The sequence below is a fragment of the Poecilia reticulata genome, chromosome 23 (genome assembly GCF_904066995.2).
Source record: "Poecilia reticulata chromosome 23, P_reticulata-male-v2, whole genome shotgun sequence".
In the NCBI taxonomy this organism is placed as follows: domain Eukaryota; kingdom Metazoa; phylum Chordata; class Actinopteri; order Cyprinodontiformes; family Poeciliidae; genus Poecilia; species Poecilia reticulata.
The window spans coordinates 8,744,747-8,757,843 of record NC_088852.1 but is presented as its reverse complement, the minus strand read 5'-3'; the positions used below and the strand labels follow the sequence as shown (position 1 = coordinate 8,757,843).

At 44.1% G+C, this 13,097-nt stretch overlaps 1 protein-coding gene across 2 annotated transcripts; it reads right to left on the bottom strand.

The window, feature by feature from the left end:
* Positions 1 to 582: 582 nt before the first annotated feature.
* Positions 583 to 11,879, bottom strand: nrf1 (nuclear respiratory factor 1). Of its 2 annotated transcripts, XM_008400678.3 has the most exons (12): positions 11,742 to 11,879; positions 9,562 to 9,667; positions 9,298 to 9,442; positions 8,713 to 8,827; positions 8,479 to 8,605; positions 7,577 to 7,717; positions 5,281 to 5,439; positions 4,960 to 5,175; positions 4,732 to 4,830; positions 4,429 to 4,577; positions 2,796 to 2,917; positions 583 to 1,285 (listed from the first exon to the last, which is right to left on the bottom strand). In XM_008400678.3, the coding sequence occupies exons 2-12, from the start codon at positions 9,628 to 9,630 to the stop codon at positions 1,125 to 1,127; spliced, it is 1,503 nt and encodes a 500-aa protein (XP_008398900.1). In that variant the 5' UTR covers positions 9,631 to 9,667; positions 11,742 to 11,879; the 3' UTR covers positions 583 to 1,124. The 2 variants fall into 2 exon arrangements, with proteins under 2 accessions (XP_008398900.1, XP_081460013.1); XM_081603887.1 differs by lacking the exon at positions 11,742 to 11,879 and having other exon boundaries at positions 9,562 to 11,725.
* Positions 11,880 to 13,097: the final 1,218 nt, after the last annotated feature.

The window sequence follows — 13,097 nt, the reverse complement described above, 5'->3', positions numbered from 1 at the left end:
AACAGGTCTGCAAAGATGAGACAAACAAAACACTTCGACTGTAGTTTCTGCCAACACAGAGACAGTCAAAAGTACTAAATAACCCCCAAATATTTGAAATCGCATTGTCACTTTAGTTATTTAATATTAATGAGTTAACACACGACCTACGTTAGGAAGGTTTACCCATCAGCAGAGGAGCCGTTTGACCGAGAAACATCTCACTGGAGTCGGTGGAGTTTAAAGTAAAAGTTACAGCTGCTTCAGACGTCCACTCTGGAGACACACGTCGTTTATTTTGCGGCTCAAAATGTTCATCTGCATTACAAATGTTGTCACATTTAATCCAAATTTGACTTCCAGCAACGTAGCGGAGGGACGCCGATCCAAGATGATTCAAGAGATCCATGTTAAAAATAACATACTAAAGGTTGCGCCTCCAACTTCATGCACTATAAATATTAATAATAATATATATGTATATATAAAAAAAAACAAGACGGGTTTAGTAGCGCAGCAGTAAACAACAGCATAATGTATATCCTGAGACTGCCAATCTTTGGCATGTTTGGGGATGAGAAAAGAAAAACGAAAACAAGCACATGACAAGACAATGTAATTTAATTTAGCCTTCCCCTCTAATGTGAGGAAATGATGCGGGAGTGTGTGAAGGAGCAGCGATGGGGAACGAGAGGAGCCGAAGGGAGTGACCGCTGACCGAGGCACAAACAAAAATAATCGACTAGCATTACATAGCAACGTACACATCAAGCCCAAAATTGATCGTGATGATATTGTGGTGGCTTTCCTTCCGGGTTTTTTTTGTTGTTGTTGTTGTTTTTGTTTGTTTGTATAGTGAGGATTCATTTTACAGAAATAAATACTAGACACTCAACATCACAGAGCTTAAAAAATATGAAGATAAATGAAATATAACAACGAAAGCCTTATCTTTTACATAGTAAACACAATGCATTGGTAATCATTTTTACTTTCCCCTGCAGTGGTACATTTAAAAATATATTCAACATCGTACACAATGTGTTGTCTTGGAAAAAAAACAACAAAAAAAAAAAAAACAGAAGAGAAACAAAGTCTCCAAGATGGCTGTTCAGTGCATTCTACTCCGTCCGAGGTCCACAGTGTCACTGCTCCAAGGTCACGACCTCCACCGCCTGGCCGTCCAGCGTGACCGTGTTGTCTATGCGCGTGGCGACGGGCGCCATCGCCACCTGAACCGGCCGGTTGCCCTGGGCGAGGCTGGTCACTACCGTCTGGTACATGCTGACCGGGATCTGGACCAATCCTGACGGGAACAACACAGAGCGGAACCGGCGTCAACAACCCAAGCAGAGGAACGATCAATTATCAAACGATGACGTTTTTTTGTTGTTGTTGGGTTAAACGGATCTATGTGTTGATGAATGAATAGAATGGTCAAAGGACGGACGGAGGGATGTATTGATACAAACCTCTCTTTTTTCCCCACATTTATCCAGCCGTGGAAGCTAATAAAATGAAATTCCACACTCCCTCAGATTGTGTAGGGACCCTGCGTCTTACTTCATTGAGCATTCTACCAATCGGACACCCTCGGCTCGCTTCCCCCATTCCCAGCTGTTTTGGTGTTTTGAGTCTCTGCCTGCAGGGATTATTTGCTGCGGACATGTGGGCCTTTTGCTCCTCCCTGCAAGCTGTCACTGTGCCACAAGAAGGCCCGAATATCACCGCGGGACATGGCAGCGGCTTGCGATCGCTCCTGTAACTGTAAGCTTAGACCAGGTTAAAATGCACTCATTCGTTTTACTCTACTTTAGATTCCCAGAAAAAAAGTTTCTTTCGGCTCATCTTCAATTTCCCCCATTTATCTTTGTTGTAAGTTTAGTTGTAGCAACTTCTTGCGCTGTGCTCGCTATGTGCACGTTGTGGCACGCGCTTCGCTCACGGGCTTTCTTGACCTCTGCAGGCCGTGAACAGTAAGCTGAGACAAGAATGCGAACCGATTGATCTTCTACAAGTGCTCCGTCCCAGAGCGATGCTGGCTCAAAACATCTTCGTGTGTCTGAATTGTCCATCCGAGAGCAGGCATTTCGAAAAATCTAAACAAGCAGGTGAAACCGTGCCAGCGTGTGCATGAACTGTACGCAGAAACGTAAGAGGACATCTGTGTGTGTGTGTGTATGCTGACAGCTGGTGAAGCGATTAAACCCAGGATTGATAATGGAGTGGATCAAGCTTTGTAGGAGGGATCTATTCATGGATCTGGAGTGGTTCCGTTTTTGTTTAGCACTGTAATAACGTTATCATTCGAAGCAGGAAGTGTTACTACAAGGTGCAACACAGATGAAACACGCCATCTGTTAAATTAGCACAGAGTAGATTAAAACTAAGATGAGTGTCACTGGTGTGAAGCTTAGACGTAGTAAGGCTAATTGGAAACGCCATTGACTGGTTAGCATTTGCGAAACTTCACCCATTCTGACCTAAAATATGGAATTTCATGTGATACACTGATAGAAAATACAGTGGTGGTTTTCCCTTTATTCAGACGCCCTGAAATAAAATCATGGGGTGCTTCGAACACAAATGAAGGCCAAACGTCTTTGGATCTCAGTTGTTCAAAAAAAAAAAAAAGTGTGAAAATGACAATTTTTCTCTCGTTTCACATTTCCGAACTACTTTGCGACGGTTGGCGAGTCAGGCAAAAATCCCAATAAGCTACACTCGAGTCTGTGGCTTTGACGTGGGAAAAAACGAAGGCTCGCGAACACTTCGGTCGTATGCTTCCGATGACGCAGAGGGGCGAGAAGCGGTACCTGTAGCGTCCTGGACCCCGGCCAGAGCCCCCACAGCAGCTGCCGTCTCCGCCAGCACGATCTGACCCCCTCCTTGAAGAGTGGCCTCGGCCAGCGTTGCTACGGCGTGGGCTGCTGCCTCGCTGCAACACAACCAAAACACATTTGTGCACACGTTTTTAAAATGCTATTGCATTAGCAAAAAAAAAAAAAAAAGGATAGATGGAAAGTCTAGAGCCTAAAGATACAATCTTCTGGCAGAAAGCCTAAAAGCTTTGCGACATATACACACGCACACACACGCACGAGCTCACGGGTTATTAGAGATGTGAGGTGAAGAGGCAGGAGTGTATGAGCGGTAAGAGGCTTTACTTGTCTGGACTTACAGGGAATCTGTCACATCTCCCCAAAGGCCAGGTGCTACGGCTTTACCGGAGCAGTTTTATTAACCAGATCGACTCGGTGGAATTATCGCCAGCTTATTACCGCCGCAGCTTTGATATGAACTCATGGAAGCAACTGCGACGGCCGGCAATCATATTTGTGACAGAAGCACAAGATAAGCGGAAAGGAAGAGGCGCTGTAAGAGTACTTAGTGATAAAAAAAAATAAATAAATAAAAAAAACAACAGAGAGGTTTCGGGAGCTGGAAAACAGACAAAATGTTCCAGGGTGAGAGGAGAGGAGCAGCTCAGCACGAGTAAACAGCAGCAGGGGAGGGCAGAGGAAGCAGGACTCAGGAGGGCGCAGGTAACAAGGCCCGATGGGAGATGCTCATGCACGTCTGAAAAAGGATTGCCATGACAGTGGTGCAGTGGAGAGCGAGCAAACATCTCAGGCAATTAATGATGAATTCAGCAAATTCAAAACTTTCTTTTTCTTTCAAGAAAAACAAAACAAAACATCTTTTGTACTGTGAATCGAATCCAATTCATCTCAGCCGCCGCCCCCATGGCTTCTAATTTTGAAAAAAAAAATATATAAAAATTAACAGTTCTTGTATGACAAACAATTCGCCGTCGGGTAATTAATTAGCTGCTGAAATGGCACGAGAGGCAAGGTGACTCATCAGCGTTCAACCCAGGTGACCTGCTGAAGCAGACGCAAGTTTTATTCAAGCGAAAATTAAGAGTGGCGCAAACAAATACGAGAGACATGGGGGTGAATGCGCCACGGCGCAGGTGGAAACCTCAGCGTTTTCTGCCAGACATTGAAAATGTGAGTGTTTTTTTTGTTTTGGCTACATACTGTGGAGTATTTTGACAACAAAGTTAAAATAAGACTTCACAGTATAACTCAGCGCAGTATATTTATCAAAAATATTTCAAATATGAAAGCGTAGAAGTAAAAAAAAAAAAAAGTACTTTTATGCATTATTTTATGTTTTACAAAGCAGTAAAATATGAGGAAAAGTGCAAATAGTTGCTCGCTCAAGGGGCGAGGGTGTGAACGCATGTCGTAACAATAAAATATCACTTTACTTCCTGTCACAGTGAAGTCTGTCTTGCAAAGTGCTAAAAGTTTTTTTTTCTGCGTAAAACTCTCAAGGAAGAGGTTCACATTTTTCCTTGTAGTTACCATACATACCCTAAGAAGCATAAGCCGACGCCCACTTTGATGGGCCATTACATGACCCCGCCCCCAGCCGACTGACCTGTTGAGAGCCATGGTTACGGTGGCTCCAGACTGCATCTCTTGACTGGCAGCGACTGCGGCTTCAGCCAGCGACGCTACGGCCTGCGTGGCCTCTGACGCTTGAGTTGTCTGGATGGTCATCTCTCCTCCCTGGAGTGTGGCCCAGTTCTGTTCCACCGTGGGAAAATGTAGTTTCAGAACACACACAAAAAAAAAAAAAAAGGTTGCAGCGTTCTACCTTTACCTCCACTCCCTCTGTTAATTACGTACGTCTACATTCGGTGTAACGAATGTTTCAAAAACCAACACGGAGTAACGTTACCTCCCCGTCTGTAACAGTCGAGTAGTTGACCTGCGCCACCGTGACGCCGGGAAGCTCGGACGCGTCTGCCAGAGTTGCGACCGTGTGTCCCGTGCCGACCTGGAAAAGAAAAATGATAAAAAATAAAAATAAAAAAAAAATGAATGAAAGCTTCCCGCGGGAATCTTGAGAAACATTTAGCCGCTCAAAACTCTCGACGAAAGCAGGGCAGCGCACGCCTGCGCGCACCTGGATGAGCGAGACGGTTCCGTCGGGGTTGTTGACGGTCTGCACGACAGTCTGCGATGGCACCAGGTGAGCGATGCTCTGGGCCGCCGTCAGGTGGTGCTGGGCGGCGCTCACGGTCGTCACCTGCTGGTCCTCGAACGCGTACAGCAGATCCTCGCGGCCGTGCTGCTTGTAGCAGTTCTTCACTATGGTCCGCAACGCCTGCGTCCACGACACCTGGAGGAGGACGCGCGGAGAAGACCGGTTCAGAACACCCAAAAACATTTGCCAACTTCGTAGGAAGGGTTTTCAGTCAAGTAACCGCACGGAAACGCTTCGTACTCTTTGCTTCTGCTCCTCGGTGCGGACGTCGCTGCGAACGTTGGCCCAGGGGATGTCGTCAGGCCACCACACGGGCTTGCAGCTCTCCTTGCCCCAGCCGGGCTTTCCTCGGCCCGTCGAGTACTTCAGCATCTCTGGAATGAAGGCTCGCAGTTGAGCCTGGAACGAAGACACGAGACGGAAAGATAAAAAATGACAAATCTTTTTTTTTTCCTCGGTCAAAAAGGCCACACGTTGACGCGCACACGCCCTTGAGCGGGCCGCAGTGGACGCACATCGATCAGACACACACAGAGAGGGTGAAGAACTGCAAATAGAAACGGGGTTGCTCAAAGGAGAACGTGTTCATTGGGAGACCGATCTATGGCTGCGGCTCCAGGCCGACACCAGGAGAACCTCCGGCAGCGCGATTTGTTTTTTGGCCTACATGTAAAACGCTAAATTTCACCCACTCTTTAAGTTGATTTCTTACAGCTGTTTTTTAAAACAACACAAGGGTTCGATTTAACTCCACTCCACTCTGTCACTGGATGGTTTTCGCCATCCATGTTTCAGTTTAAGCAGGAATGCTTGATGTAAAGAATAAACTTTTTGTATTTACTAATATTCAAATGCATAATGTCCCGCCTATGCCTCTCAAATAATGCATACAGCCACAGTTCCCGGCATGCAGTGGTGGGGTTTTAGTGCCCGTGTCCTCAGTGTCCCAGTAATATGCACACATCACCAGAGGATTATATTGCACAATGAGGCATTGCAGCGTCTGCCTACCTTGACATCACAGGGCTAAATTTGGTTCTGAGAGAAATAAATCCCTGCCTCCTCCCTAATAGTCCCCCCCTCACCCCCGCACCATCTCCTAAGTCACAATCATCCGCCAATAAACTGCCTTGCAGGGCGTCACATGACGACGCACGACAAAATGGATCTCGGAAGAAAATGGAGGGTCGGCGGCACTTAATTACAAGCCGCTTCGACGAAACAGAGGCTACATCTGGTGGCTGGAGCGAGGGAAGCTTGGGTTCGGCGAGCAGTGGGACGCAGCTTGGATTAGCCAAGGGCAGGGACTTAGCTGTAAAGGGATTCTTGCGTTTCCACCTGTGGGTGATGCGGATGTTTGTGTGCGGGGCCAGATGGCTTAATTAAAGTGGCTAGTTTGTTAAGTGGCATGTTGCCCTCATGCCGACCACCCCCCTCCACCTCTCCCCCCGCGGCTTCCAATCTTAATCCTCCGAAGCAGTGGGCCAATCAGAGTGCGGCATGGCGGGCTGTATTGCCAGGTCCCTGAACCTAACAAGACTGGGGGGTAATTACAGGCTCAGCCTAGACCTGGGATCACCTGCTACAGATGCTCCTTGTATGTGACGGGAGCCTATGTGTGTCAAACACATTGCAGATTATTGTATTGTGGTGTGTATCAGGAGAAGCAGCTCGCTTTAATGACTTCTATCCCCTCGGTTTGCGAGGTTTTCCCACAAGAGGGAGGAAGGCCGCCCGTTTCCAACACACGGCACCACACACATCTCTCCAAGAGCAGCCGCACCGTTCCACCTGGCCTCGCCGCGCTGAGTGAGGCGACAGGTTACTCACGATAATCCCATCCTACAACCTCCAGAAAAACAAAGCAACTGACACCTGGCCTCCGAGGATTTATCTGGGCCGCGGGATTGGCTGGGAAAGCTCCCCGGGACGTGGACCGTCTCTGAGGGCCGCCCGGCGTGCCCAGCTCTGACGACGAGCCGCAGGGTGCGTCAGCTGCACAGGGAGACGGCGGCGTAAACAAGCCGGGCTCCCTCGGGCGAACAGAGGACTAATGCTGCCAGCGAAAGGCCCGCCAGGCGGGAGAGATAGACGCCGCCGCGCTTCCTTCCTCTCGCTTTCTGAAAGACGGGAGATGCTGCCCCGCTTCGGCTGATTCGGCGTTTAATTGCGAATTGGGTGTCGCGGCTGACGTCGGGGAAAAGGGGAAGGAAAAATTAAACGTGTGCATTTGCGTACATTTAAATGGCTCTGCTGTAAAGAACTGGGGTTTTGTTTAAGGGAGCTTAATATAAACGCGTGTAACACTTTTCACTCATTTTTCTTGTAAAACATTTAGAAAATTTCAGCTCTACTTCGCAGTTATGCACTACTTCCTGTTCCATAAAAAAATCCCAAGGAAATACTAATGCATAAAATAATTTCTTTTACGCCACTCTGGTTTGTCAGAGGGCGCCCTCTGCTGGGAACATCGACTAACTGCGCAGCCAGCAGCTGCTCCTTCATTTAACGGGACAGGAGTCTGTGGACGTCTCACCTGTGTCATCTTATCCACGGAGACTGGGATGCCGTCGATGGTGAGCGGCGGCAGCTCTGAGGCCAGCTCTCCACCTGCAGGCGCGTGCTCAGCCAGCGCGTTTTCCAGGTCCTCCAACATCATGCTCTTATACTTCCTTACCTGGAGATCAGCAGACATCACGACACGGTGAATTATGCGGAAAATGTTTGGATTAAAATTATATATGAAAATAAAAGCTACAAGAACACTTGTTATGTTAAAAACAGAGCTTTGGTGGACCGTGGCCTGATTATGCTATTTGTTCTGGAGGAATTTAGATATTCTTTAGATATTTTTCAACTTTGCACCTTGGAAAAAAAAAGAAAAAAAAAAAAGAACTGATATGACAGAGACAGGGGATAGTGGATTATGTAAAGAAAACTTACTGCTTTTATAATTTACGTTTTGCTTAAATAAAACAAAGTGCTTTACAGCTTTGCAAAATCCCAAGTTCCAGGACTGCAGTTTTTGTTTTGCCAGATCCTGCAAAGCTCTTCAAACATCCATGGTTCTACTTTTGAGAGATTTAGGAAATGTTTTGAAAATCACAGGAGTTCTACGCAAAATTCTGGGGGAAATAAAACTGGACGACTTTCAAAACCTTTGCAGGATTTCACAAAAAGCCACTTTTGAACCCTTAGTGGGATCTTTCGAATTTAACACAGGATCTTGATAAAGATTTTTGGGATCTCTAAAAACTTGGGGAGCATGAACCTGGGATTATTATTTTTTATTTTTTTTGCATGATTTCACAAATATAACCTAAGACTTTAGCAAAACTTTTGTGGGGGTTACATAAAAGTATTCCTCGTGGGGCTCAGCACCATTTATTTCCCAAACATTTCTGCAAAGCGCACTGTACGAAACGTGGATCCACTCACTACGTTCTCCAGAGGAGCCGCACCAAAAACTTTAAACACCGGGTTCGGTTTGGAGGGAGAGACGCACAGCACTATGGCCTGCTGGCCCACTCTGGTGGTGTATTCGTCCAGTGTGGCACGCAGTTTCCTGTAAACATACGTCGCGTTTTACTCCATTTGTTGAATCAAAAGCAGCGTCGACGCGAGCTCAGATGTCTCAAGTTACAATTTTGTAGATGTGTTGGTGTGACTCACCTGAGCAGACGGGTTTGCTGCCTTTTCCGGATGGAAGGGTTGGACTCAAAGATGTGAGGTCTTTTTCGTTTCTTGCCGGTTGCTACGGCGGCAGCCGCAGCCATGCCTACTGGACCTGAGACGCAAGCGACAAATTACTTTAAATTCTACAAAAAAAAATAAAATAAAGAAAGCTTTTTCTTCATTTAGCTGCTATCTGCTTTTGAAACAACTTGCGATTGCAACGGAAGAACCGCATAATATTTTCTATATTTTTCCAGATTTAAATTTGCAAACTTCTCAGTCATTTTAAACGCATAATAAGAAAGTTTATCTTGAATATACAGGGCAGATTTTTCTCCAGACGTCGAGCTGTTAGGTGAGGAATCTGCAAAATCCAGATGCAGGAGGGACAATGTTCTCCAATCATGTCAAGAACAATGGCACCACCTGCTGTCAAACCAAGTGAATTACACTTCATAAAAGCTATTTGAATTATAAAACCACCACCTGAGAGGCAGCGCATAAAACCTCCCAGCATGAAGTCGCTTCTTAAAACTCTTTTGGAACCGCGTTTTCGCTCGAGCGGGTAAATATTGTTCCCACCTGCAGCAGCCAGGTGAGCAGTGACCTCATCAGTGCCAGCTGAATTGAGGATGTCCGTGTCATCGTAGGGGTCGTCGTCCGGCGAGGACGTCGAGTCTTCCTCCGCGCTCATCATCGAAGCTTCTGTGAAGGTGGTCACGTGTACCTACAGGAAATACATCAGAAGAACACAATGACAGAAAACATATTTTACGGGGCAATACGCAAAGAAGCAAAAACGTTTTTGTCACTTGGAATCTGCAAAATTTGAACGGTGAAACGAACCTGCTGGCTGACGGCGCTCGCCTCGATGGTGGTCATGTGTTCTGTCGTGTTCACGGTGTGTTCGTCCATTATCAGCCGCCAAGCTTACACAGCGAGATCGACAGTACTGCCGGAGAAAGTTCAAGAAGACGTGTGGCTTTGCATGACGAGGACATTTTACCAATGCATGGATTGTTTCATATGATGTTTCTTTTATAGAAACGGGTCTGGAAACAGGAACTGATTCATGATAGGGGCTACGAGAGACTTGATATTGTGTGGAGGTTCATCTTCTAGAAGGACAAGGTCCTAAACATTCAGCCAAGGAGTGATAAAATGACTCCTTTTTAATCAGATTTTAGAAACGTCAGGTCTAAGTCTAGGAAGTAAAAAAAAAAAAAGGCTGATAAAATCTCCTGAGTCAGGTACCTATGTGATGGGCTAGGCTTATAGAGTCAGTTACCAACCTAACCTGCTCAGCAGCTGAGTTAAATATAATGCTGTTCCTCTGATTGCTGCTGTCGATGAACCAGCAAGTTCCATTTTATTTAATTTATACCAGAATTACATATTCTAATCAATAGAATTAGACAATTTTGAAACAGGATGTGTACCGATTCGTTACCAGGGCAACTGTGTCGGGTTTGGCTGACGCCTTTATGGTAAGGACAGAAAATCAGTCAGCATTTTAAGCAGCAGAAATGAGCAAAGGTTTTTGAAAAGTTTCAAAACCACTTAAGCTACACGGTGTTAATATTTCTCTGATCTCCAGTCCTAATAAGGAGATAATGAAAGTGCAAGGCTCATGCCCGAGCTGTGCACTGCTGGTATGCTGGCTGAAAGAAGGGTACTTAACATTCTACTTCACTTTTAAAAAAAGATAAATTCTGATGTTTGCAAAAAAGAAAAACAAGGAAATGGTGCTAAAAGCACTGAAGCACCAACACTTTTGCTTACTGAAGATATAGCATATAGGCTAATTAGCTAGCTAGTAGCTTGTCATAATTGTGTTACCAGCAAAAATGCAGAATTACCTGCACACTAGGCACATAAAAGTATTTTTTTTTATACATTTCGCAGTTGTAATAAATGACATATATTTTTTGTTAACAGTATTCCCAATTTGCTGTGTGACAAGGTAATGTTTATCCTGCAGGCTATGGATAACTAGGCAACTCTGTTCAACCTGATGGGCCATAAAGTAAAAAACCATAACAGAACGCTATATGTAAGTATGTAATCTCAACTATTTCATACCAACAGAGCACATTACAAGTGGTTAATTGGGTGTGTGAATGTGTAAACTATTTTGGTTATTACAGCCTAAGAGGTGACGATCATATTAACAAGGAAAACAAACATCTCAAACACATACATGCGTACAGGAATTTTGCACACTTTATTTAAGCATAAATTATTTTGAACTGAGACTGCAGAATTTAAAGAGTGTCCGTTACAAAAGTATCAATAAAAATATCACATAAATTAGCAAATTTGTCAATGTATCACTTCGTATCCAAAAGATATAATAGAAAAGAAAATCAGCTAAACTTCTAATTTATTTCTCATAAGCTTGTTTGCAGTGGATCTTCGCAGTGGGACGAATAACCCTGAGCCATAAATAAGCGTGTAATAATTCATAAAGTCTGTAACGAGGCTCATACTAACAGAAACAGGCGTCGGAGGACATTTGTTTCAGTCTGTTATCAATGAGTCCTCTAGGAAGCTAAGCTAGCTATGTCCTACATTCGGCTACTTAGCTTCCTGGCTAACCATTTAGCGGTGAACAGTCGATTAACTGAATGATATCAACACTATTACGAATACATATCAGTAATTCGGCTTTAAAATGTGAACAATAACGATGTCTGCGTAGGGTGTGAGGCGATCAACAGTAATGCAACAGCTAGCATGAAACCCGCGCAATATGAAACAAAACATAACGCTAAAAAGAGGCCGAGCGGCCTAGAGCTCATCCAGAGCTGCTACTCTCTCTGTCTGAGCTGGTTGTCGAAACGCGCCAACAACATCTTTCCCTCCCAAAAAAAAAAAAGAAGAAGAAAAACAGCGTCAAATGCTAAAGAATCGCACTCCGAGTCAACATCTAAACAACCATCAGCTCTCGCCCCTGCGCTGCCGGGTTTGATGATGCGGCTGCGCCGGGGCTGAAATAAATGGAGATTGCGCGGTAGGGCACTAACCTCAGAGCGGCTGCGCTACTTCGGGCCTGCGCCGTACAGCGGAGATGGAGCCGGGCTTTGATGGAGGACGGAGAAGGAGCCAGCACTGAACACAATACTGATCCGGTGGTGCGTTCAAGTACCCACCCCCTTAGCTTCTGCAGTCACCATGGCATACAGACAATGAGTCAAAACACGCTGGAAAAACGAGACGTTGCTGTTTATTCCTAATGAGAAACAAGATGAGATGCTCTGTTTATGTATGAAAAAGGAAAGAATGGCACAAACAAAACAGTGTTGGTGCTTAGACCTACATGAAGTTTCTTTATAACTAGAATTTACATTTTTTTTTATAGTAACAGTAATAAGAAACATAATATTTAATCAGCTAGCATTTTCTGTGTTTGTTAGTGGTTGTGTGCATACTTGCAGAAGTAGAGTAGCCGATAATTGTAATCAAGTAGGAGTATCAATTCAATATCTTTCTAATCAAGTAAAAGTAAAGAGTAGTCATGCAAGAAATTACTCAAGTAGATTTTGATCACAATGTACAATTGATCATTTGAATATGATGTAGTCTGGTAGACAAAAGTATTAATTATGTATTCTGGCATTGTAAGACTAGAATTTAAAAGATAAAAACTAATGACATGACCACAAAAATAACAAATTCCGGCCGACGAATCACTTTTCCAGAGCATTTATTTTTTCAGTATAAGACTTCCTAAACTAATACTTAAAGTAGCTATTGTTTATATATTGGAACAGTGAAAAGGGCGTCTAGTAACAATGATGTTTATTGCATATTCACTTGATCTCCAAATGATTGAGAGGAAGTATTATTTAATAGTGATTTTACTCAAGCAAAACGAAAAAGAATCGTGTTGTAAAACTTCTTATAAAGTAATTTTTTCCCCCAAAAAAAGTTGCTCAAGTAAATGTAATGTAGTAAATGTAGCTCATCTCTGTGCTCTACAAAAGCAGTCGGACGAATTAACTGATTGATTTAAATTTAAAAGTTATAAACCCCCAACCTTTTATATATTTTACCAATTATATTTTTAAATGTATTTCTTAGACTAAGTTACTTAAAAATACGCTATTCTTAATAAACATACTTATTTAGACAAGCTTTCGGTAGGCTAACTAGAGAATTTACCTGGGCAGTATTTATAATTTTACGGGTTTTTGTAAAACAAAATCCGTGGAGGAAACATAAGCGAAACAGTTGAGGGCGACAAAAATTGTTTATCAACCCCAAAATGAATATAAGATTTAAACGTTTTAAACGATCACACTCAGTATGTCTGTAGCTGTGCGCCATGAATTTTCACTCTTATTTCCTACAGCCAGTGAAGGTCACATTGAGAGTTGGGA

Bases quoted from the DNA above. Each gene is read 5' to 3' on its own strand.
- nrf1 (XM_008400678.3), bottom strand. From the start codon at position 9,630: ATGGACGAACACACCGTGAACACGACAGAACACATGACCACCATCGAG. The intron at 5,176-5,280 runs GTACGAAGCGTT...GTCCTCCTCCAG, and splicing joins CCGAGGAGCAGAAGCAAAGA to GTGTCGTGGACGCAGGCGTT. The intron at 2,918-4,428 runs GTCAGTCGGCTG...GTTGTGTTGCAG, and splicing joins GTAACCATGGCTCTCAACAG to CGAGGCAGCAGCCCACGCCG.